Source organism: Citrus clementina, unplaced genomic scaffold, assembly GCF_000493195.1.
Source record: "Citrus clementina cultivar Clemenules unplaced genomic scaffold, Citrus_clementina_v1.0 scaffold_6, whole genome shotgun sequence".
Taxonomy (NCBI): Eukaryota; Viridiplantae; Streptophyta; class Magnoliopsida; order Sapindales; family Rutaceae; genus Citrus; species Citrus x clementina.
In genome coordinates this window covers 15,178,965-15,206,003 of record NW_006262139.1, presented here as the reverse complement: position 1 = coordinate 15,206,003, position 27,039 = coordinate 15,178,965, and the positions used below count along the sequence as shown (strand labels likewise).

The 27,039-nt window shown below is 31.4% G+C and overlaps 2 protein-coding genes across 2 annotated transcripts; one reads left to right on the top strand and one right to left on the bottom strand.

The window, feature by feature from the left end:
* Positions 1-12,017: 12,017 nt before the first annotated feature.
* LOC18039910 (universal stress protein PHOS32) lies at positions 12,018-13,355 on the top strand. Its single transcript, XM_006429172.2, has 4 exons — positions 12,018-12,481; positions 12,607-12,716; positions 12,825-12,943; positions 13,053-13,355. Exons 1-4 carry the CDS (start codon positions 12,307-12,309, stop codon positions 13,141-13,143), a joined length of 495 nt encoding a protein of 164 aa, XP_006429235.1. The 5' UTR covers positions 12,018-12,306; the 3' UTR covers positions 13,144-13,355.
* Positions 13,356-16,223: 2,868 nt separating this feature from the next.
* Positions 16,224-16,969, bottom strand: LOC18039909 (glutathione S-transferase U8). The gene is made up of 2 exons (XM_006429171.1): positions 16,661-16,969; positions 16,224-16,571 (listed from the first exon to the last, which is right to left on the bottom strand). Exons 1-2 carry the CDS (start codon positions 16,967-16,969, stop codon positions 16,224-16,226), a joined length of 657 nt encoding a protein of 218 aa, XP_006429234.1.
* Positions 16,970-27,039: the final 10,070 nt, after the last annotated feature.

Genomic DNA, 27,039 nt, shown 5'->3' with positions numbered 1-27,039 from the left:
CTCGTCTTTACTATCTAACGTGAGATACAACTCAACACAATAATTGTGGAATGAGTTTGTGTCCCTCATTTTACTTTTCTTTTATGATAATAACAACGTTGTTGAGTTAAATATAGCTCTAATTCCACTTAAAAGAAAATAAAAATGATACAAATAAAAACATCACAAGATGTTAGTGTCTACTATTAGACTACTATGTTGGGATTTTACTTGACAATTTTATTTTCCATTGTGGTCAACTAGATTACAATAATTTTGATCATCTAACTTGCATGCATTTCCTAGATAGTTCACGAGATGGTTACTTTCCTCATCATCATAAGATGACCCGTCCATTAATATACCCATCACATAAAACATGCAAAGTTGCCACGAGGAAATTTATTTTCAATAATTTTGAGCGCTTTTTAATTTAATTAAGCCAACTCCCATTTCCATGTTTAACAAAATAATCATGCGGAAAGAATTTAACCCATCCCGGTACGGAGTTTGTAATTTAATGCTTTTTTTAAATTATTATAATCTTATAATTTACATTTTTGAAAATAAAACAATGAAGTAGCAAAAGAGGGCGAAACGGAATGACGTTTTGACGTAGCAGCAATACAGAATTTATGAAGAGTAGTACTAAGTATGAAAAAAAATTATCTACTAACTAATCACCCATTCTTCATCTCCTTTTTTTTTTTCTCTCTCGTATTTCTCCCCTGCCTACACCAAGCATTTCCCTTTATGAATGATGATTGATTCGGCAGCTTAATTATCTATTTGTCGAACCTTGCACTTACAATATTGAGTGCAAGGGTTCGAGTCTCCATCAGAGAATTATAGAAGTTAGTTTCAGTTCTTTCTCAATTATTAACTAATTGAGTGGAGACAATACTTTCCTTACAAAATGTGAGTGGAGTAGGCACCCCTCGAATATTAGAGAGAGTTTAAAATATTTGGGTAAGTACTTCAGTGGGTTAATGTATGACGGTGGTCTAAGTTGTTTAGTACGATTGTAAATAATGTAATTGTAATGTCTGATATAATATCAGTAACAATCTGTGTAGGGATGGCAATGGGGTGGGGTGGGGTGGGGGTGGGGAGGCCTACCCCTCATTCCTCATCCCGTTAGAAATTTTTACCTCCATTCCCCACTCCATTCTCCAATAAATTTAGTGGGGTGGGGATGGAGAATCCCCATGTGGGGAATGATTTTCTCATCCCCACCCCATTCCTCATTTATTTATTTTATAAATATATTATTTTAGTAAGTTAAAAATTAGAGAATTAAAATAAAATCATCATCATATTATAAAGTATTTAAATTCTTTTAAAAAAATCTAAAAGTTTGAAATAATATCTTAAAATGATATTAAAAGTGAAAAATATTTAAAAAGTGTAGCACCTTAAAAGAGAAAAGAAAATATAACAATGTTTCAGAGTTGAAAAATATTATAGAATTTTCTTTCATTCATATCTTGTTTATATTGCATAAAAATTAAAAAAAATTATTAATTGACATTATAATTAAAAAAATAACAATTATTAAATAAGAATTAAAAATATATTTATATTTAATGGGGATTTGGGTGTGGGTGGGGGTGGGGGTGGGGGTGGGGGTGGGGTGAGGAGTACAAAATTAAACCCCACCTCATGAAGAATTTGATGATTATTTTTCTTTCACTCTCTACCTCATTCCTCAAAAATTATTTAAAATTTTTTCTATTTGGAGTGGGACTCCGGGAAACTCTAAATCCGTGGAGGATTTTACCATTCTTAAATATGTGTGTACCTGAATTCAAAAAAAAAAAAATGTCTATCTATCGTTGGTCAAACCCCTGGCACCTTCCGTTTGTTTTAACGGCCGTCATTTTCGTTAGACATCAGTACGGCGTGTCTTTTTTCCAGTTTCAAACTGCCATTTCGCCGGCGTGGGACGGCGCCTCTCTCTCGTGTCAGTTGTGTGGACGCAACACCATTTATAAATTCCATTTAATCAACAATTACAGGCACACAGACAAAATAGAATATCTTATTAAGTTCCATGAATTTGGCAAATTGTGGAGGCACGTGCTGTCGACGTGCTCACCTGTGGATAGGGACAGCACAGAGGTCGTACATCTCAGATCAATAAAGTTGTAAACTTCCTGTACTCGCGTTCACAGCCGCTAATCACGAACCATCATTTGCGAAGATCATGTCGTGTGAATTCCCTTCATCATTAGCGCGTGAGATTATGAGTTTCACGTCGGGCGGCGTGCTGGCCATGAACCCTTTTTCTGTTTAAATTGCTTCAGTTTTAAAAAAAAAAAAATTGAAAAAGCAAAAAGGAAAGGGTTAATTCCGGCCTACTCTTGGACATTTTTCACCGTGTTCCTAAATGTTTTGATAATTTTTATTACGCATTTAAATTCGTTAATTTAATATTTTATTTTAACAATCAAAAGATAAATTTAAAATTTCATATTTTAAATATTATTTAATGATGATAAATTAAATTTATTTTATAAGTTAATTAATGAGATTATTGTGTAATTATTTTTAATTAAGAATTTTAAATGTAAATATTAATTATTAGATTAACATTTTATGTTATTTAATTCTTCTTCAATTTAAGATAAGGTGCATTTATGATATTTAATTATATTTTAAATAATTTTATTAAAAATAACTGTCAAATTTAAAAAAATAGAGGTACAGTAAGAATTATTAAAATATTTAAATGAGCGGTGAAAAAGGAAATCAAAACTTTATTTCATTTCGTGCAACAGCATATGATATTAAAGCCCAAATGGTTGCTTCTAATTTTCCCGCCGAAAGAGGAATAATTAATTGTCAATTTCATATCTTAGACTAGAACAAAACGTGAGACGCCCCTAGTTTTTTTTTTTTTTTTTTTTATCCTTTTTGAAATTTCTTTAGTGGCCACAAATTTGATCTTAGTGATTTCCCCAGCCTAAAATGGGGGTCCAAACAGTAGAAATTTTGGAGGATTTTGATACCCTACAATACATCGATCTTGCAAAAAACATTGCCAATATGCTCTTTTTTTTTAATGGGAACAAGTAATTTACCAATAATACCCTTACATTTAATTGATTTGGCTCAAACAAAGTTTCGACCTTTATCAATTATGTTTCAACTGGTCACTCCACTCCCAGGCCACTAGCACCCAAGCAAGGCTTTGAAAAATTTGTTACTAATCATATTTGCCTATTACAATCCTAAGTTAGGGTTCGTTTCGTATAGCTTTTTAAATATAATCGATTTAAGTATGGCTTTTTTAAAAAAAATACTATCTATTTAGTTATTAATGAGAGCTTTTATTAAAATTTGTAAATTATTTTAATAGACATATTTTTAAAGTTATATTACGAAATAAAGGGTAAAAGCTTGTTTAGTCCCTATATTATGAGGTTAGTGCCCATTTAATCCCTATGTTTTTAAGAATACCTCAAAACATCCTTACTGTTAAATATTGACACTTGTGCCATTATTTTTTATTCTTTTTAGCATGCTTTTACAATATTACACTCTTACAGTAATGTTTCTTTTTTGGATATTGATAAAAAATTAGATTATCAAATTAAACCCAAAAATAAAATAAAAAATGAAAAAGATATATATTAATTTTTGTTGAAGCTCATGTGTGTCCAAAAAAATTAATTTTGTGAAAAATTAAATTATCAATTTTTTAGAAAAATTAATATTTTAACTACTCAGTAGATTGTTCCACAAAAATATTATATATATATATATATATTGTTTTTATTTTATTTTATTTTTTGGTGTTAAACTGGTAAATTAATTTTTCTTTTTAATAATGTCTAAAAAACTAAACATTATTGTAATATGGTAATATTGTAAAAATAAGTCAAAAGGAATAAAAGATAACGGTAAATGTGTCAATAATTTAATGATAGGGATGCTTTAGGGTATTTTTAAAAATATAGGGACGAAATAGACACTAACATCAAAATATAGGAACTAAATGAGCTTTTACCCCGAAATAAATAAAACAAAACTGTCAAATAAGTAAATAATATTTTAGATATTTTATATTCAAAAGCTGTACTTTAAAAAATAACCAAATAATAATAAAAAAATTTAAAAAAGATTAAACTAATTAAATAAGTACTTGTGGTCATTAAATAAATTATATCATACATGCACTTAATTCTAATAGATAAATAAAATATATTAGTAGAGTTTTGACTTTTGATTTTAACATATTAATATTTAATTAAAAAATTATGTTTCAGTTGGACCAATATGTTCATGCATTATTCCTCATTTTCATTTGATTTTCAAATACTCTCAATCCAAAAATAAAAATGTCAAAATGCAGTAAAAGTAATGATAAACCATCATCATGCGAGAGTTTTTGTTTTTTCTTGACACATGTTACACAGAAACAATCTTGCTTCAAGCATAAGAATGAATGTCGAAAAAAAAAAGTTGAATAGACGACATATATCTCATGCTAATTGTTTAATTTAATTAATCTAAGCTAACTCATGATTCAAATACGCCGTAAGGGGAAAAAAAAATCAAAAACTCTTCCAACAATGTATTATTAAGCACATCTTTTTAAATTTTTTTTTTTAATGTTTGCTATGATGGACGGTCGAATCGTACTAAAACACCAAGTTATGTTGAATCTTGTCGATTTCAAATTGTCTTTTTTCTCATCTTCTTACGTTCGTTAATGAATTTTTAATTCATGCAAGTAATACGTAATAGAAGGATGCCCTTTCCAATTGGGCGGCGGGTGCTGCATTTACAAAGCCTAGCAAAAGAACTTTCTAACATGGGAATCAATAAATAAACAACCCTTTTAAGAAATATTACCATTTGAACCCAAAATATATATATATATATATATATTTTGTCCCACTTTCGGTTTCGATCACCGCAGATACTTTATATAATTTGTATTGCTTAGTTTGCAAGACAAAATGGGGATCAAAAGGAATATAAACAAGAGCGGAAAATGATAAAAGAGCGGCGTGCATTCATGTTTGTCCTCTGTATTTGTGGGTAACATGTCGTTTTGTCGCTGTTGAGGCAAGCCAATGCAAATAACATAGCAGTGAGTTATTGAAATTTTCTCTTCCCAACTTTTTTTTTTTTTTTCTAAAAAAAAAAATTTGAAGGCATGAAAAGTGCTTAGCCGGTACAATTTTTTTAAGGGTAGCCATTGAATTTGTAACATGAATTACTGAGTGATATGATAATGAATTTGCATATAAATTTGTACCATATAATTTACTCAACTTGAGTATTTAAAATTTTGTGGTTATAACATAGACAAAATGAAAATGAACTAGTTTATATTTTTTATATGCCAACTGTGCATATTTAAGCTTTATTCGTGATTCTATTGAAGATTGATATATTTGGTTTCGTTGCATTATTGTTGTTGTTTAAAAAAAAGAAAGAAAATGGAAAAATAGAAGTTTGTTTTCTTCTTTTACTCTTAAAAAATGCCATATATGTGTGTGTGTTCGGATTGTCCCAAGCATTTTCAAGTAAGTTCCTAATAGATGGAGGCGGATCATCCCATTCGACAAAAATCTAAAATTCGATAAGTTTAAATTCGCACTAGATAATTAAAGTTACATGAGAAATCTCCTTGTCCCTTTTAAATTATCCTTCGTTAAATAGATTGGTTTTTTTGACAAATGCAATGATGGATCATCCATTATAACTTAAAATATTTCAAATCTAACATTGAAAATTCCACGTCTAGAAAGAACTACAGAATGACCTAAGAATTTGAAAGACTGCCGCAATCACCTTAGATCTAAATCTACATAAAAAGGAAAAAAAAAAAGCACCATAAATTCTAGATCCAATAAAAATATTCCTTGTTTCAAACAAAAATAATATATAAAAAAAATATTCACCAGAGAGACCTCGCTTTCTTGCCAACAGAAATGAAAGAGATATATCCTCTCTCTCTCTCTGTTTTTTTTTTCCAAGGAAGCCCAGTAGAGAGAGTGGGAAAGAAGGGTCTTTTCCAAAAATTCATGAAAACCGAAAGTTAACCTACAAAAAATTTATTGGATTAGTGACACTTAGACTCATGTGATATGATATGATCAAAGATATTAATTTCGACACTTGGCCTTATGTTAATTATTATCTAAGCAAATATGATTTTGAATTTGTGTGCAAGGAGTCAATATCATTACTTTTAAAGAATTTTAATGAATAAATTAAAAAAAAGTTTATTTGAGTGATTTTGCTAAGTTCCAGTCAATGTAACTTACATTTTATATAAAATATACAAAATATTTATGAGATGGCAGCGGGATCTACTGTCACATTACAATGACTGTAACAAAATCCTAATTTTAAATTATTCTATTTGAATCGACTGTCTTTAATTAATTTTTTTGATTTTAAAAATTTTAATTTATTTCCTATTTCTGTTAAGAAGATTAAAAAAAAAAATTATCAACCGACCACCCCATTTACCCTAAATAAGATTTTATGATTCTACGCACAATTTGTAATCACGATAATTTGACGGATAAAAGCTTGTTTAGTCCCTATATTATGAGCTTAGTGTCCATTTAATCCCTAAAAAAATTGGATTATCAAATTAAACCCAAAAATAAAATAAAAAACAAAAAAAGATATATATTAATTTTTGTGAAAGCTCTTGTGTGTCCAAAAAAATTTAATTTTGTAAAAAATTAAGATATCAATTTTTATTTTATTTTTTGGTGTTAAACTAGTAATTTAATTTTTCTTTTTAATAATGTTTAAAAAAAAAGAACATTATTGTAATAGAGTAATATTGTAAAAATAAGTCAAAATAAATAAAAGGTAATGGCAAGAATGTCAATAATTTAATGATATGGATGCTTTGAGGTATTTTTTAAAATATAAGGACTAAACGGATACTAACTTCAAAATATAAGAACTAAACAAATACTAACTTTAAAGTATAAGGACTAAACGAACTTTTACCCTAATTTAACCTAATGAAATACCACCACCAATGGCATTAGCACGTTGCAAAAGTTAAAATGATGGCGGCAAATTTTTGTGCAAGGCTTTAGGTTTAGGCGTTGAGCACGCGGTCGGATAATGTCGATTGGAGGGACTTTGATCCACGAATTAATTTTCCCTTTGATCCAAACAAGTGGGCCCATAATTTGCAGACCGAAGGATCTAGCACACCATTCGGTACCTCGCCTGATGACGCGCAATGAATGTTAGTCAACAAATTAGCTTCAAGGATCTTCTATCCGAGAATCCTTTTTATCTATATTTTATTTTATTTTATTTGTACCACTGCAACAATAATTGTTCTCACCGGCTGACATAAGTGCCTTGCTCTTTAAGATTAAGCTCCATCTTTATGCAATTTTAATAAAGGTTACGGCATGAATTGATATTCAATTAAGCTAACTTCGTGGAGTGTGGTGATTATCCGATTGTGTCATGACCTCTTTGAAGATCTATACGAAAATTCTGTAAATAGAATAGCCCTGAATGAGTGATCCAATCATCACCAAGAGTGATGAAAAAAGAAAAAAAAATTAATTCAATTCCACTGAATTTGGAAATTAGCCACTACTTAGATGAATGTTGCGTGCCTTCGAAGAAGTCGAGGGTCCAATGACTTTATGTGTTTATGGTGTGCGAATGTTAATTTTTTTTCGAATATTTTGAAATAGATTCGACTCATTTTAGGTCTAAATATTCAAACTATCTTATCTTATAACTGATCGGAAAATTCCGACATATTAATAAATATAAATATATGCAATTTACTTTGACATTTAAATTGAAATCATCTGAAATCCCAATATTTTAGTCTTTTTTTTTTTTGGGTTGGCAACAAAAAAAAAAATTTAATTAATTAATTAATTAATTTTGCTTTAGCATGATGAGATGAACCAGCGCGGTCCACTCCCATACCCTGTAAGTGGTGCGTGAATCTTACATTACCATACTCACTCGATCTTCGTCACTGAGAACGACAGCCGGAGGCGAAAAGAAATATAATTATGAAAAAGCAAAGCCCTCAAAAAGGTCATTTTCTGAATCAGATCTTAAGAACATGACTGTGTAGTTAATAATTTTGACAAACATGCATGTTCTGTTTTGTTTATATAATTGAAGCCGTGAGTGATGGCGAGTGGATTCCAGGTTGCGAAGTGGGTCTCTGAATTGATTCGTTATGGTCTCTCGCTAACGATATATAAGATCAGAATATATCAAAAATTGAGGGCCGTGTGCCAATAATACGGGTAACCTAATTATTTTGGATTCTTTTGAGTAAGCTTTAAGCTTGCTCGCATTATACCCTCTTCCTTGCTTTGTCTCCCTTTCCTTTTCTTCTTCTTCTTCTTTTTGTTGCTTTTTCAAAGGGTGGCCATGTAAATCGCAAAGTTAGGTCAGCTTCCATAACTAACCTTCTATTCACTACCTTTTCTCTTTTTTCCTAGGTTTCTTTTTCAATATTTTAGAAAATTTTTTGCAACATATTTGAGAGTATTTTCTTAAGAGAAAAGAAGTGATGATAAATCATATTATTGTGCCTAATTTTCCATGTCGTTCTAATAAGCCACCAATCCAATAATAATTCAAGCATTAGCATTTTAGAGAATACAAATTTAAACTCTTTTTTGTCCTTTTCAAACACTGATGGTATAAGGGTGAAATTTAAGCTAAGATAGAGCAAGTCTACTCCAATTTGTTTGAAAGGAGAAAACTACGTACCCTTAAATATCCGCTATATGATGATTGAACTCAAAGAAGACCCCCACTTGAAAGCGATTTTAGTCATTTGAAATATTGATAGCTTAAATGTAAATTTGAGTTAAATTTTTAATAAATAATACTGTTAGAGATCCTAATGTTTAGGTTCCAAATAATTCATGAACGCTAATAAATAACTTAATGTGATGTCGTTATATTAAGTAAGACTCAAAATATCGGAATTTATGATATTATTAATTAACATAATACAATGCTATTTTGCTAAGAACCCAGTTCAAGCCTGCATAGTTACAAGTGGATCGGAAAACAATCATCTATATGATTCCAATAATTCAAGTGGTTGTGAGTAAATTCACAGTAATAAGTTGGTGCTCTTATCTCAAATCAATCTCTCATGGAACCATCATTAGTCCATTCTTTTTATACCAGAAAAATAGTCGGTGTAGGCCCCGACAGTCACATGGTTAGGCTACTGACAAAGTTGACGATGTTGTAAAGGAACAGAATAAACAACTAGCCCAAAAAAAAACCTGATTCTCACATGGTCATCAATCAGAGGCTGAGGTTGTCCACTGCAATTAAGTGAAACTATGTGCCGCCGGTTGATCGATTGAATCAACACCGTTGATTATAAATTGATCAGATGCCTTGCGCACGCAGCATGCTCTCTTTATTTATGCATGCAGACGCGACACGGTGGACGCAATCAAAGTGAAAACCATCACAGCAGGGCGTAATGGGAGACAATAAGATTAAAAGAAAAGAGTGGATTTGAGTCAAAAGGGTACACAGACAGCACCACAAAATCTTGGCTACAAAGCTTTCTTCTTTGATTCGATTGAATTTTAAAGTGGCGAGAAAATCACATTATTCGCACGTACATATTAATTCACATGAATTGTTTAGACCTAGCACCCGTGTCGTGTTGTCACGAGTCCTCGTGGCATTTTGTGTTCACATGCCTCGTGAAATAAGCTTTAAAATTGGAAACCAACAAAAAGCTTTAAAGGGGAGGCTACTACCATTGAATCATAGGGCAGTATTCACATCACGTGGCGCTGGCGGAGGGTAGAAAACGAGCATTATGCTCAATAATTACTTTGGTTAATCTTGTTAGCTGGTTAATTATGTTTATTTATGGCATCATTTTAATAGGATTCGGCAGGAATGCAAATGAGCAGCTGATCATTCATTATATTGTCATTATTAACATTAGTACTGATATTTAAAACAATCAGTCCCCAATAAAGAGACAGTTCATTAAGAGGGTTTGGTTTACTAAACAATTTTGAAACATTATAGTCTTAGGTCATCCCTTAATTGCGGCTTATGATGTACAAGTTAACACGTTCATTGCAAGTTACACACGAGGGAGATGAAAAATAAATGTAACGCCGGATCCCATGTACCAGACTTATCCTAATTGCTTGATATTATTGTTGTTACAGTTCGTGGCCGCTGTGAGTGCAGCTAATGGCGCGCGTGTGCGAGACTAGAGACCAGCTGTAACAAGCTTCAGCACGTCTAATCATCAAGACTAAATCACAACCCACAGACAAATAAAGGTGCTTAAGTAATGTCAAATAATCAATGATTAATTCTTCTTCTTCCCAATTCCAAGCAGGGGAAAGGAGGGAATATCGAGGGAGTTGTCGCCTTGATTAGCGGAATGGAATGGGGTTTTGTGTTTTGTGCCTGCAAGCTTGTCGTTTTATTGCTTTTAGTTTTTATTTTTAAAATAAGAAGAGTTAAAGTAAGAAGAGATCAGCGAGAGCTTCGTCGATTCTTTTCGAAAACTTTGACCATCTGTCCCCCCTGCAGCTTAAGCCTTTAAGCTTACACTCTTGACTCATGCAAATCTTCCACAGTGGTTACCAGTGAGTGAATGAACCCATGATCAAATACATCTTTTGAATCCAACGGTGATTCTAGTGGTGGTGGTGGTGGGCCACGTCTAGAAATAACATCGTAATGAGTGGGGTCAAACTAATCAAAGTTAGTTGCCAAACAATGTAGTACAAACATCAGTTAGATGTTTTATTAATAACTTGTATTACGTGCCAGGCTTCTAGCCTACTAGAAAGCAAAAAAAAAAAATATGCATAGCATTGACGCTCGGTACTATACGTAGATGCCTTCCTCGGATGACAAAAGTTAGAAGATGGAAGAGTAGGATTAAAGTTTTGTTTATGAGTGTTATCTTATCTTGAAAAAGTATATATTAATGGGTGCCATTATTTTATCTTGTAAAAGTATATATTAATGGGCGCCACTTAGATGTGAATATTTACCGTTCTTGATTGCCCTTTTATGAAAATTGAATTTTCAATTTGTGTATGTCTTATTAAAGACTGATTTAGATTCAGTTCTGAACTTATTTTTTCTCTAACCTTTTAAAAATATGTAAGTGTTACTTATTGGATGAGAATATAAAAATAATTAAATCTTAACGGCGTATTACTCTACATGCACATATGACAGGAGATTATAAATATTTGAGTACAAGTCGACTCAGCACTAAAACCAAATCCTACTAGAGACACCCCGTCAAGGATTTATAGGAACCTTTTGTGTAACACACAGAACTCAGAAGCCTAATTCAAAACTTCTTGTTGGGTTCAAGCTTCCAGTCCATTATTAAAGCCACGGGCTTTTTACATCTTCCTCAAAACGATAATGGGCTCATTGAAAAATACCTGCCTGGCCCAGGGCACCTGTTTGATAGGCCCACGCCTCGAAACCCAAATCCTCTTCATCCTCCTCATTTTTTTTTTTAGTAATGATACAGCCACAAACTCTTGTACAAACTTATTTTATACAAACTGATGTAGCATGATAAAATTGGTTGAATTAAATATCAGTTGGCCCACATGATTTATTTTTATTAATTTATATTTTTATTCAACCAATGAATTAATGCCACGTCAGTTTGTACAAAATAAATTTGTACAAGAGTTTGTGGCTGTATCATTACTCTTTTTTTTTTAAATCTCCCCATGGGATTATTGAACAACTCAATTTGCCACGACGTTAGACCAACAATAAACTAACTTTTGCATTAGCTGTCAGCACATAAGAGGAATGAAATTCAGCATCAGAGAACAATTGTACTAATATTACAAAGAAAAAAATGATAAAGACAAAGGAAGGTGCGAAGCAACTTCGCCAGTGCCAGTTCTATGCCTGGCCTAATCCTCGTTTATTTCATGACTTCAGCAAATTCTCCCATTATTTGTTGAATGTAATTTGCAATTCGCATTGATCTCGTAACGTGACGCAAATTTCAAGGGGTTGGCAAGAAGCAAAGCACATTACAGGACCAGTTCCACAATCTACCGTTATTTAAAATAACCATATGCGTACGTGGAGCGTGAAGATAAATTCTCAGCAAACTTTATTTACAAAAGCATCATCTTACTTTCAACGCTACTTTTGACATCAAGCTACATAAATAAAGTTGTTACGGCTCAAAGACAAAGACCCTATCACTTCTGAGAAACCTTGGCTTCATCTCTTAACGCTCTCACACAAGAGAGAAAGAAAGAAACTTCTTGCCTCTTTTCACTGTTCTGAAAAATGGCAGGGGACAGAAAGATCGGAGTGGCGCTGGACTTTTCGCCGAGCAGCAAATTTGCTCTATCATGGGCTGTTAATAACTTGCTTGATAAAGGTGACACTTTGTATATCATCCACATCAACCCCAATTCTCTTGACGAGTCTCGTAACCTCATGTGGGCTAAATCTGGTTCCCGTAAGTATATTTCTTTTTGCTTATTTTCTGACTAATATCAGTTTCTTTGATCTTTGGCCTTTCTTAGCTGGCTACTTATGATTTGATCTGGGAATTTTTTTTTTTTTTTTTTTTTTTTTTGCTAGCTCTTATTCCTCTGACTGAGTTCAGAGAGCCTGAGACTATGGAGAAGTACAATGTTAAAACTGACATTGATGCGCTTGATTTGCTTGACACTGCTTCTAGACAGAAAGAGGTAAATCTTTAACTTTTAGTTTTACTGGCCTTGGACATTAATTAATTAAATCGTTACTTTGTTATGGTTGGATCGAATGTTTAGAATTGTAATGATGTGATTTTGCAGGCGAATATTGTTGCCAAAATTTACTGGGGAGATGCAAGAGAGAGGTTGCTTGAAGCAATTGAAGATCTGAAGCTGGACTCTCTGGTTATGGGCAGCAGAGGACTTGGTACCGTTCGAAGGTATGAAATTTTCACTTTTGTCATTTTTGGTTCTTGCTTGTCACCTACGGTGATAAAGTGCGACACAGACGCATATTGATGGGTGGTTGGTTGATGAAATGAAATGTAGGATAATTTTGGGAAGTGTGAGCAACTATGTGATGACTCATGCACCTTGCCCGGTGACCATCGTCAAGGATCCAAGCTTCGGCAAGCACTGATCAAATATCACTAGGGCTTTAATTTACAGCCAATATCTTATGTTATCCTGAGTGAATTCCGGGTTTTCTTGTTTTGGATTTCAGTATATTTATCGGTCATGTCCTGAACTTTTTTCACGTTTTGGAAGCAAATGGGGTTAAGGTGTATTCACCACCTTATTCCCCCTGGATTAGTATAAATAAAATTAGAACATATTTCTTTTGTGAACTCATTGATTTGTTAATTCATTAATGGCCATCCAAAGTGCCGAAACACATGGCTTCAGAAAACCTGTGTCCCATCCATAGTACAAGGCTTTTTTATAACTTTGTCTGCTGCAGCATTATATATGAACAGAGGAATCTCGATCTGCATGCCAGCACTGATAGCGTTTGAGAAAATTTCATGTGCCATGCTGCATTTTTATTGGCGAGATGGGATCTACACGCGTACTGATTTTCGTCTAATAATGTTAAATAATATCAATGATTCAACAAACACACACACACATGGTTTGTTCATTTCAGGAACAGCCAAAGCCTAACTATTTGTGCGAGGGAAAGTTAAAGTCACGCTTTCTTCCCAATGCAAGTTGCTTCGCAGGCCCTGTCCAATTTCATATGTGAAAACATGGAAAAGAAAATAACACAATTTGTTTGACCTTTCAAGTTTCACCATCATCACATTATTTTCTTTCTCTTCTTTTGTTTTTTTGTTTTTTTTCTTTTTTTCAAAATTTATTTCATTACATGAAACATAGATTACAATATTACATATGTCACGGTATATAGACAAGATCAGTTTAACTAAAGACAATTTATTACAACGATCAATTAGTTGAACTATTTTACTTCTACACTGAAGATTGGGATGAAGGCTTGTCCGTCACCATCAAATATTTATGCACATATACGAGTCGAGCTTTATAGTTGATTCTGTTGTCTGTTTTGTAGCATCCTCTTTCAACAGATTTGGTCCTTCAAATTGATATCGTGATGGATTTTCAGTAAAGATCCATTTAGATAGCACGAAATGCCCTAGATCTTAAATTGTGACTCGTAAGAAAAACCACGTTATAACACACAAAATAAAATACGATAAATAAAACCATCACAGATTTGAACATCTGAGTAGACTAAACAAACTAAAAATCGCCATTGTAAATTTAAAAATGTGTGAGTGGATTAACAAACCACTATAGATATGAAGATTTGAGTGGAGAAAAAACAAATAATAAAAAAGTAAGAAAAACAATTTAATTTCACCGGCCAAAAAGCAATTGAAAGAAAGAGGAATGATCCGGGCGAGGAGAAAGAGGTGATATCTTTCATTGGAATTGGATTTTCTCTTAATCTAATCTTTTTTAAATTTGTAAGAGAAGTTGACGCATGATATTCTAATGATTTTATGAAGAGTGAGACTATTGGCACCTCCCTAAATATCTCTTAACACCCATTTTCTTAATTAACCCCATTAGAATGTTTTAAAAAATTATAAATTTTTTTAACACATCCATCAATAACAAAAATATCATTAATTAAAACTTATTGTGTAAACCCCATTTTTTAATTTTTATTATTAAACCCCATTTTAATAATGAGGTCTCTTATATTTAAAAGAAAAAATGATAGGTTTTCATTTTTTCTATTGTAGTTATCGGTGGTAAATTTCTTACCCAAAAATTAGAGGAAAAAACAACATTTTTAATTTCTAAAATGTTAAATTTTATAAAGAAAGAAAATTATTTGATTTTTGAGTGGAGGTTTAATTAGAAATTGTCCTATTATTTAATTTTAATAAAAGTTAAAATTATAAAAATAATTATTAGGGTTTTAAGAGGTATTTGGAAGGGTGCCAATAGTCCTATTCTTTTATGAATATGATTTAATCTCACTGAGGTCAAACATACATTAACTCTAAATTTTTCTTCCCCTATTTTTGGTATTTCTTATTACATTTTGCGGTTTTTTTTCTCTCTCTACTTCCTTAATAGCAATACCTAATATTAGTAGAAGAGGACTTGCTATGACGAATATGGATAGTAAGTGTACAAAGAGTGTGAATACACTTGTTATATCAAATTGGCCATTTATCTATATATGCAAAAGAATAATAATTATCGCGCAACTATACAATGACTCTTTTGATTATATTTAAATAACGTGATAAGTTTCTATGGACCCTTCGCATATGGTTACTGAACAAACCAAAGATTTTAAAAAAACAAAATTTAAGTTGACTGAAGTTTACTAATGCGAGCATCCATGGCTACAATAATTAAAAAGCAGTTGGCTAAAACAGTGGCTACAATAATTACAGTTTTTCCCTTACTGGATGGTGAGTACAGAAAGAGCATTTGCAAACTTTATAAAAAGAAATACTGGGTACTAAAATAACTGTCTAAAATTCTAGATAATTAGACCTATGAGATGTTGAGCGTTGATATTATTTGTCCATCGATTATTTTGGACATGATCATTCTGCTATATCTTAATTTAAAGAGAAATTATTCGCGATTAATTTCATCTTTTTCTTAGATGTTGGCATATAATTTATTTCAATTATTTCTTTTAGCATATCCTTGAGTTAGTATAAGGAATGTGAGGAATCATAAACGAGATAAAGAAACCAAGTTTTTGAATTAAAAATCTATTATGGATTAAAATATTGTGTAGCCGGAGGATTTACATCCTTGCTATGTTATACTTTAATAGAGACCCTAGTCGACGACTAATTTCTAAAATGCCTATGAATATATTTTATGCTACATCTGAGACATGTAGCCTAAAATCGACCACATCAAAATCTCGTTATGGACCCTCAAGCCAATAAGATTACAATAACAAAAGGGATGCTTGCTTTGAGTTCTTAAATAATTTTAGGACAAGTTGGAGCTTAAAGATTGGTAGCTTATGTGGGGTTACTAGTAAAGTTGAACTTTGGCTACATTTTGAAAATGAAAGTAATAAAACACCAAGCCTGTATTACAAAAAGAACTAGAATCAAGAGCAATCTGCCATGTTATTGTTATCTCTCTGTCGTTAACAAGCGTGTGTAGCTGAGATAACTTAACATCGTGTCTTAATTAACATCCTGATTTCTAACTAGAGAGTCCATAACGACGACGCATAAAGGAAATAAGTTTGTCTCTTGGGGGCAAACTTTCCCTGATGATACTGCAATTAACAAACTCTTCACTCCATCTGTATAATTTCGGAAACCTCTCTTCCGTAAACAACTTGACCTCAAGTGCTTCTTGAATGGCCCCGAGCCAAAAGCCTATGAAATTTGCAACAATATCAACCAGCCCAATCCTGTCTCCACCAAAGAACCTCCTATCTTTGAGCTCATTTTCTAGTGTTTTCAGGAGCTCACACGCCTCTCTTGTGGCCTCCTCCTCTCGTTCTTTCTCTTGGCACCCGTAAGCATTCCTCAGGGCAACCCTGCACTACATAAACGCAAAAAACAAGACCTCAGTTTTGATACCATGTTAGATTTAACCACTCGACTCAAAAGCTTAAGCTGTTGTCGGGGTACCTTTTCATCGATGAACTGGGCCCAGAAACGTGCATTTGCTCGTTCATGGGGATTTTCTGGCAAAATGGGATGGCCTTTCCAGGTGTCATCGATATATTCAAGTATGACACGTGACTCGGCAATTGGGTTCCCTTTGTGTACGAGAACTGGAACTTTTTTGTGAATTGAGTTGTACTGGAGAAGCAAAGGGCTCTTGTTAGAAAGATCTTCTTCTATGAATTCGTATTCAACACCTTTCAGTTTCAAAGCAATCTCTATTCTGTGACTGAAGAAGCTTCCCCATAGACCAAACAACTGCACTTCAGCCATAATAATTTTTGTCTTCTTATTTGACTTGCACTGAAAGGAGATATTGTTGCGTGCCTATTTATGAAGTGATGATACTTAGCAAAATTGAAGCATGCTTGTCCACTCATTTATTTGTTTGTTTATTCATTTTTTTGGCACCCCTCAATATCCTTCTACATATCAAATTATAGTTTTGGCGACCACAGGGAAAGTGAAAAAAAAAAAGATGATGAGATTGTGGAGAGTCCACTGAGGTTCTATTAGCATAAACCATCCGGTTAAACACTAATAAGATGCTTCATTAAACAATTGCTTCATGGTTTAATAAATAAGGGACCTGTCACCTGTGTAAAATTATGAGATAAATAAGTTAGGTGCATTGCATTTCCATTGTAGTTATACGGGTAAAAGCTTGTTTAGTTCATATATTATGAGGTTAGTGCCTATTTAATCCCTATATTTTTAAGAATACCTCAAAACGTTCTTGCTGTTAAATATTGACACTTGTGCCATTATTTTTTATTCTTTTTAGCATGCTTTTATAATATTACACTCTTACAGTAATGTTTTCTTTTTGGATATTAATAAAAAAATTGGATTATCAAATTAAACCCAAAAATAAAATAAAAAATAAAAAAGATATATATTAATTTTTGTTGAAGCTCATGTGTGTCCAAAAAAACTAATTTTGTGAAAAATTAAACTATCAATTTTTTAAGAAAAATTAATATTTTAACTCTCTGCAGAGTGTTCCACAAAAAATTATATATATATATATATATATATATATATATATATATATATATATATATATATTTTGGTGTGAAACTGATAAGTTAAATTTTCTTTTTAATAATGTCTAAAAAAAGAAACATTATTGTAATAGAGTAATATTGTAAAAATAAGTCAAAAGAAACATAAAGGTAATGGTAAAGATGTCAATAGGGATGCTTTAGGGTATTTTTAAAAATATAAGAACTAAACGAACACTAACATCAAAATATAGAGAATAAATAAATTTTTACTCTAGTTATACTTACGGTGAAAGTAATTTCGTTGTGGATATTTAAGTCAGATTTTTTTTTCTTTCTTCCTGTATTTGATAGGATGTTCCGTCTAATTGTATTTGCAAAAGGCTGTGTAAGATTCTTGGCCTCTATAAACATAGATTTATACGATTAATGTGTAATTGTAATACTTTTTCCTATTTCTGTTCTTTTAATGAAACTTCTGCAGAGAAGAATAAAATAAAAAAAAAAGAGTTAGGATACAAAGTTGATAATGGCAAATTTAGGATTACTTATAAGCGATCCTTTGTTAATTAACCAACTTTGAGTGGAGCTATTGGCACCCAATTATTAATTTCTTAAAACATTTTTTTCTAAACATACCACGTAAAATAATTTAAAATATCATCTTACTTCTATTAACACCAGAACAATTTCCACAAATAACTCTATTCACTTTTTCCTAAAGGCTCATCTATATGTCAAATCTCAAATATCATATTACTTTTATTAACACTAAAATAGTTTCCACAAATAACCCTATTCACTTTTGCCTAAAGGCTCATCTATATGTCAAATTTTAAATATCACACGAATTAAACAAATTTGTCTCGCAATTCATTTTCTTTACTAGTTACGTTCATTAAAATTTGTCAATTGCTCAAGGTTCCCATATGAGTTTGACAATTTCAAAAGTATATGGTGACAAATAAGAAAGCTGAACATATTATATCGGTAGAAATATTTGAGTGGTTTGATAAGTAAACCGCAAGTTGCTATATTAAATTTTAAAGTGAATAACTATATTACACATTTGTCAGTCTGCAAGTTCAGCATAAATTTTTTAAATTGAACTACAATCTCGCCGAGGACAAAGATAACTTCTTATTAACTTCTTCAGAAGTAATAGTTTAGGGGGTGTTAGTGGTGGATCCTAGCTATTGTAGAAAATGGTTCATTGATTTAAAAAAAAAAATCAAATAGTTAGCAACATAATTAAAATAGCATCATAATAATTAGTTTCAAGAGACTACTCTGAAATTATTTTATTTGTTTTATGTTGATATCAAAATAGGAATACTGGGCTGTAAAATATTCGTTAGAACATTAGCGTCATTAGTACTCTCATTTTATACTATGCTTTAATGTAATTTTAAATGAGGGTAAAAGTATAAACATAAAAGAGGAGTTTTAATAGGAGATTAAAGAGGTGCTAATAGCTCTACTCATCAACTTAATTATTTGCACAGGAAGATAAACATTTTTCAATTACCCATTTATTTTCAAGAATATTGATAATGTTTTGTTAGTTTTCACTTCCATCAACAGACTTATTATTTTAAAATTAACTATCCACTTTCATTAGTGGACAAACTCCAATCTGATTTGTTTAAATTTGGCTGTCTTCCATATTCAAATTAATGTACTGAACCTTTTTTTTACATGGGATAAGAATTTTGTATAAATCTCAATTAAGTGTCTTTTTTGGTAAGGAGTTGTCATGGCTTTAACTTTTAAGTCAGTGGACTAAGAGTCCATTTGGAAGTGTGGTGAGATAGTTGGACTGCTAAAATTCAGTTACTAAAGTGTTTGATAACATTTATATATGTGTTTTGTTAGCTTAACAGATTTTTTTTCCTAACTGTAGGTTAAATTACTAAATTAACCTTATATATTATTCAATTTCAACTTTATCCTCCTCATTTTTAAACTTCACTTCAAATCAATTTTTTTTTTTTTTTGTGAAACAAACCCTAAACGCCCATTCTCATCAACACGATTCTTATTGTGGCAGTTCTAATTGATGCGATTCTGACACCGATAATTCTCATCAACGCGATTCCGACACTGGCCACTTTCATACCTCTCTGTCAATGATGCGTTTTTCTTTACCAGTTGTTCATTTTTGAGTGCTCGTTTACTCTATTACATGCAATTTTTCATTTTCTTCCCTTTTGTTCATAATATGTTGGGGCTTTTGTTTAGAATAAATTGATGAGTGATGGGTCATGCGTGATTTATATGCTTGTAACCACTATTTTTATTGTAGTTTTTATTTTTTTAGTTGCTTTTTGTAAACATGCACAACCTATTTAAGCAGAGTTTGAGCTCGTTTGGGAGTGTGATGAGGTAACTGGGTTGCCAAAGTCTAGTTACTAAGGTGTTTGGTAACATTTGTAGCTGAGCTTCGACAACTTAACACATTTTTTTCTCAGCTGTAGGTTAAATTACTAAATTAGCCTTATATATTATTCAATTTGAATTTTATCCTCCTTATTTTTAAACTTCATTTCATATCAATTTTTTTTTTTTGTGAAACAAACCCTAAACTCTCATTCTCATTAGCATGATTTCGACTGTGGCAGTTCTAATTGATGTGATTCTGACATAAATAATTCTCATCGACGCGATTTCGACACCGACCACTCTCATACGCCTCTATCAGTGGTGGCTTTTTGTTTTAACCAGTTGTTCATTTTTGAGTGCTCCCTATTACATGCAATTTTTCATTTTCTTCTTTTTTGTTCATAATATGTTGAGGCTTTTGTTTATAATAAACTGGGAAATACAACCGCGCTTCACGTGGCTTTTAAAAAAAAATTAATATTATCTTTTTTGCACTTGATGAAACTGATAAAAAAAATAATTGATTTTTTTTTAAGATGAGGTAGCCTTATAACTAATGTTATTTATGAAAGTTAATTATTTTTTGTTAACTTTAAAAATATATATTAATGTGTATAGTATAAGTGTACAGACCTTATACCTTTTGTAGTCGTTAATAAGTTCTAAATTATATTCAACTTACTAATCTGTTAGAACTTTTATATTTCTTTTTTTCCAACCAGCTCCAACGATCTCAATATCACCCATACCTCATAAACTTCCGACAACATCTATAATATTATGGAAAAATAACATAAACATGTTAAAACATAAGGATCAATAATTTCTAATATAAACTTAAAGATGAACAAACATTAATAATTTAAAAAAATACCCGAGAGGATTGTGTTATCATTCAAACATATATCAATAAAATTCATAGATATAAATTGGAATCCATTGATCGAAATCTTAACAATTCTTTCTTCTAACCTCTTAAGCGAAGTTACAATCAAGAAAATAATCTTATACTGATTTGAAAGTGGTTTGTACTCGCCTGAAGTTGAAACAACTTTCAAATTCTTGACACTGTACAAAGAACCCTAACTCAACATATGCCTAAACCCTGTCACTAAATTTTTCCCAATTGTTGCATGCATTAGATTTTCCTATGAAAAACAAAAAATGCTACATTAAGTGTAAAACAATTGGGAAAAAAATTAGAGAAAACAATGGGAGAAAGAATTTTTTATACAACCTTTTCATAAATAAAAATCATGTTCACACTAATCAATTCTCAATTCTTCTTGGTATTAACAGACTTCCATATCCTACAAAGCTTAACCTTTATCATCCAACTATCTTTATCATTATTTAACTAATGAAGAAAAGAGTACTTCATAAAGCACACAATACTAAAAATTCAAATAAGTCAAAAAATAAAAACACAAGAATATTTCTAGTGACATTAGTGAGGGAAGATGAATGAACCTTTCTTCCTATATTAATTAGTTGATATATTTTAAGCCACTAAAGTTTAGTTGTTGGTTTAATAAAATAAATGAATGTTTCAAGACTTATAATTAATTATTATTAATGGTTACATATTGTTGAATTTAAATAGAAAAAGGAAGAGACATGTAATCTTTTGTAATCTAATAATTATTTTCTATTTATTTTCTATTTTTAATATTTTGTAATGTAATTATTTTTTAATCTCAATTAATATATTAGATAATAGAGAATATAAAAAAGATAATAAATAATGATGCCACAAATCTTAAATATTTAATGTTTATAGAATTTGAAGAAGCCAAAAGGTACTAAACAAAATGTTGCATAATTATATATGAGATTATGACATTAAAATTAGGCCCTAATGACATTGTTGAGGGAAGATGAAAGAAATTTCCTTCCTATATTAATTAATTGATATATTTTAAGCCACTAAAGTTTAATTATTGGCATAATAAAATAAATGAATGTTTCAAGACTTATAATTGATTATTATTAATGGTTACATATTGTTGAATTTAAATAGAAAGAAGAAGAGACATGTAATCTTTTGTAATCTAATAATTATTTTCTATTTTTAATATTTTGTAATGTAATTATTTTTTAATCTCAACCAATATATTAGATAATAGATAATATAAGAAAATGAGAAATAGTAATGCCACATCATCTCTTGTAGTCTCAACTATATATATATATAGATTGTTGGGTGATGGGTCATACGTGATTTATTTGCTTGTAACCACTGGTTTTGTTGTAGTTGCTTTTTGTAGACATGCACAACCCATGTTTGATGAAATTCCCCTAATAAAAATACACCTCAAACTTATTTGAGCAGAGTTCGAGCTCGTTTGAGATTGTGGTGAGGTAGCTGGGCTGCCAAAGTCTAGCTACTAAGGTGTTTGGTAACACTTGTAGCTGGGTTTTAGCAGTTTAGCAGATTTTTTTTCCCAGCTGTAGATTAAATAACTAAATTAACCTTATATATTATTCACTTTCAATTTTATCCTCCTCATTTTAAGCTTCATTTCAAATTGATTTTTTTTTGTGTGAAACAAACCTTAAACGCCCATTCTCGTCAGCATGATTCCGACTGTGACAGTTCTAATTGATGCGATTCTAACACCGATAATTCTCATCAACGCGATTTCGACACCGATAATTCTCATTAACGCGATTCCAACACCGGCCACTCTCATACGCCTTTGTCAATGGCGTGTTTTCCTTTACCAATTGTTTATTTTTGAGTGCTCTTTTACTCTATTACATGCAATTTTTCATTTTCCTCCTTTTTGTTCATAATATGTTGGGGCTTTTGTTTAGAATAAATTGATAGGTGATGGGTCATGCGTGATTTATTTGCTTGTAACCACTGTTTTTATTGTAGTTTTATTTTTGTAGTTGCTTTTTGTAGACATGCACAACCCTTGTTTGATAAAATTCCCCTAATAAAAATCCATCTCAAACTTATTTGAGCAGAGTTCATGCCCTAATATTTTAACAAGTTTCAATTTCGTTTGTATTTACTTGTGGAATTTGTAATTTATAGTATGCACTTATGAGTGGTATATGTTGTTTTCTTAAAGTTTGTGTTTATGATATCTATTATTTGGATTGTGTTCATTTGCCTCAAATTCTGTAATTTTGATTTGAGTTTCCAATTCTTTGTATCATGGCAAAACTTAGACTTTAGATGTATTTCTTGGTTATGATGATTGTTTAGTTGAATTTCTTTGTTTCCTTTTTTGGTTCGTCTTTTGTTGCTTTATTGAATTGATTGTAATTGTTTCTATTCGTGGGCTATGATCATTATTGTTTGTTGGAAAAGTATTTCAAGTAAACTAAGTGTTTGATTAAAAGTATTTCAAGTAAAGTAAAGTAACTTTTCTGATTTGTCTATTTTTTTGAATTTTTTTAATATCGAATTATTTTTCCTTCCACCATCCATAACAAGATTCTAGTAATTTTCTCAACTTCTATATTCTTATTTTTCCTATATTGTTGTTTGACAAAGAAATTTTTTTTTCTAGGTTTACGTGTATGAAATTTTGTCTTGTAGCTCAACTAGTAAGGCTACTTGGAACGCCCAGACTTTAGATGTATTTTGTGACTTATGCATTAAAGAGGTGGATGTCGGACATCGTCCTGGGACTCATTTGACTTCCCAAGGATATGAAAATTTAATTAAGGAGTTCACTAAAGAAACTGGATTAGATTACAACAGAACTCAAATGAAAAATAAATGAGATTATTTTAAAACTAATTGGAAATTGTGGAGGAATTTGATTGGTAAGAAACTGGTGAAATCATAGGTTGAGGACAGTTGATGCAAGTGAGGAATGGTGGGAAAAGAAAATGGTATTAGAGTTGGAGAAAAAAAATAAATTTAATGTTCATGAACAATGTGGCTACGGGTGAGCATGTTTGGGTTCCCTCATCTGGTTTTCCTTTAGAGAGTAATGACGCGTCTGAATCTCTTCGTGTTAAGAGTACTGCTGGCTTTGATGAGTATATCGTGTTTGATGATAGTAAGGGAAGCAAAGGCAAAAGAGTGGCTGTAAAAGGGAACAAAGTAGGAGATGTTGTAAAACTGTCAAGGCAGCTTGATCGTCTCATTGATGCAATAGAGAAAAGGAACACAACTTCAAGCTCTCAAACTTAATGTGTTTTCATGTTTTTTTTTTTTACTCTTTTATTGAATGGTGTTTTATATTTCAACAATGAATCCAATTACTTGTGCAATTATTTCATTATTCCCTTTTTTTTTACGAACAATACATAATGAAATTCAAAAGATTATTGCCAATCATAAATCTACTTTGAGAGTGGAGTCTGAATTCGGCTAGCTAGTAGTTTGAATTATCCCATTATAATTTTAGATAATCAGTTGTAGATTTGATCTAAAAATATGGATAATGATGAAAAGGAGTTTGACCAGCTTGTTTGTGTAACATCTGTTTTGATGCATCATTATTATTTGACATTTATCCATAAGGAGCCTTGTATGAATTCTACTTAACTAGGGCATAAATAGTTGATAGAAACACTTGGTGGAAATGTAAGCAGGTGCTTTAATATATTTCGAATGAACAATGATGTATTTTTAAGATTATGCACTGACTTAGAAGATAATTATGGGTTAAAGAGTTCAAGGAGAGCATATGGCGCTGAGATGTTAGGAATGTTTTTGTATATACTAGGAAAAAGTGTAGGAAATCGGTCAATAATGGAGCGGTTCCAACATTCTGGTGATACTATGAGTAGATATTTTGACAATGTATTAGATAGTCTGTGTCGCATGTTCGTAGATTTGATAAAACTGTTGGATCCTGACTTTATTATCACTCCCAAAGAGATATCTGAAGATTCAAGATATATACATTACTTTAAGGTAATTGATAAAGCTAATTTAATTTATTATTTTTCTTTTACAAACCTAACCACTTCATAAAATGATTAATGTATATATGCTTGTGATACTTTTAGGATTGTATTGGTGCTATTGATGGTGTTCATATACCTGCCTCAATATCTTCGGAGGATCGAATTCTATTTATTGGTAGAAGAGGGACACCAACTCAGAATGTAATGGCTGTATGTAGATTTGATATGCAATTCATATTTGCAGTGGCTGGTTGGGAAGGCAGTGCCCATGATGCAAGGGTATTTCAAACAACTATTACGAATCCTGCATTCAATTTTCCAAATCCTCCTCCAAGTTTGTGTTTCTAATTTTTTTTAAATACTTATTCAATTGATTAGATTGTGTTATTTTTTTGTATTTTTCTTTTTATTTTTAGGAAAATACTATTTAGTAGATGCAAGATATCCGAAGTTATGTGGGTACTTAGGACCTTATAAGGGTTATTCCTGGATTTCGTAGAGGTAGCCAACAAATAGGTTATAAAGAATTGTTCAACTACAAGCACTCTTCCTTGAGAAGTGTTATTGAGCGTACTTTTAAGGTTTGGAAGAATACATGGAAGATTTTACGAAATATGCCAAGCTATCCATTCAAGAAGCAGGTGAAAATAGTTATTACTACCATGACCTTACATAATTATATCAGAAGATATTCACAAAATTATGATCATTTTGATGAAATAACAAACATATAAGCAATATTGAATCTCATGAAGAAAGTTATGAAACAATTGATAACACAGCTCAAGATATAATAATCTTGAGAGATGGCATTGCTGCGAGTTTAATGGAGGAACAACAATAGAAATTTTTTATTATGTTTTGTTGTATGATCTTTATTAGATATATTTGGTATAATAAATAATACTCAATTAATCATATCATGTACAAACCGAAGCAAAACTTAAACTGGGTTTGAATGGATAGATAGTCCACCAAGTAATTTATAAAACACACTAAAAAATATGATAATATCTAGAGTTTTGTGGGGGAAAAATAATAAATAAAAATATTCTATTGGGATAATTTTTAAAATTACATTGCCCGGTTGGCATTGTCAACAATAGTTATTTAAAATTATTTATAATTGGCCCCATGATATGTTTTAAAAATTATTTATTACAACTTGTGCAAAAAAATAAATTTGATTTATAAATATTAATTTAATTTGTAAAGTAATAAATCGTAATTGTATGTCAATAAAATAATTCGAAGTATGAAAAATAATTTGATTTGTTAACAATTAAAAATAATGTTATTTAAAATTAATTATTACAAATATTCATCTACTCCACAACTATTAAAATTTACCAAACAAAATCAATAGTTGCAGCTTACAAGTTACAGTACCTTTACCAAACACCATTAGCAGCTACAGTTTAAAAGCTACAACACCTTTACCAAACACCATTAGCTTATACTCCACAGCTATAACTTTTACTCCAGAACAGCTACAACACCTCTCTCCCAAATGCACCCTAATAACTATAACTGTTAAGGAAAAGGTTTTGGTGTTTGGTAAAAATTATTAGGCCAGACCTAATGTATAAATTTTGGTTAAAAAAAAAAAGGCAGTGGCAGCTAATTACCCGACGGCGGACGGTCCAACAACCGGGGGCAGATTAAATAAACGGCCATAAATCCCTGGAATATTTTTGGTTTGAAGCTTTGTGTAATCATTCTTATGCTTTAAACCAATTGTAGCTATCCCAATTACGAATTTTTTTGGATCCCACAAGACGAATAAAATACCAAATACATAAAATTCGAAGCTCAACTGTGATAATTACGTTGAATTTGTTAAATGAGTCATCAAATGAAGTTGGCCGCAGTTCATGAGATTGTTCATGATAGACAGCAAATGCATGAGCCACGAAGATCTGGAAGAATCCAAAGCCAAATCCTAAGTTTGCTACGTGAGGGCATGAGTCCCATGCATGAAACATGCACGTGCTGAGATTGTGAAGATACGTGCTGGAGCTGGAGCCGGAGCCGTGATCTAGGAATACGCTTATCAACGATTGTGCAGCGAGTAAGGAG

Bases quoted from the DNA above. Each gene is read 5' to 3' on its own strand.
- LOC18039910 (XM_006429172.2), top strand. From the start codon at position 12,307: ATGGCAGGGGACAGAAAGATCGGAGTGGCGCTGGACTTTTCGCCGAGC. The intron at 12,717-12,824 runs GTAAATCTTTAA...GTGATTTTGCAG, and splicing joins CTGCTTCTAGACAGAAAGAG to GCGAATATTGTTGCCAAAAT. The intron at 12,944-13,052 runs GTATGAAATTTT...AATGAAATGTAG, and splicing joins GGACTTGGTACCGTTCGAAG to GATAATTTTGGGAAGTGTGA.
- LOC18039909 (XM_006429171.1), bottom strand. From the start codon at position 16,969: ATGGCTGAAGTGCAGTTGTTTGGTCTATGGGGAAGCTTCTTCAGTCAC. The intron at 16,572-16,660 runs GTACCCCGACAA...GCGTTTATGTAG, and splicing joins CCCAGTTCATCGATGAAAAG to TGCAGGGTTGCCCTGAGGAA.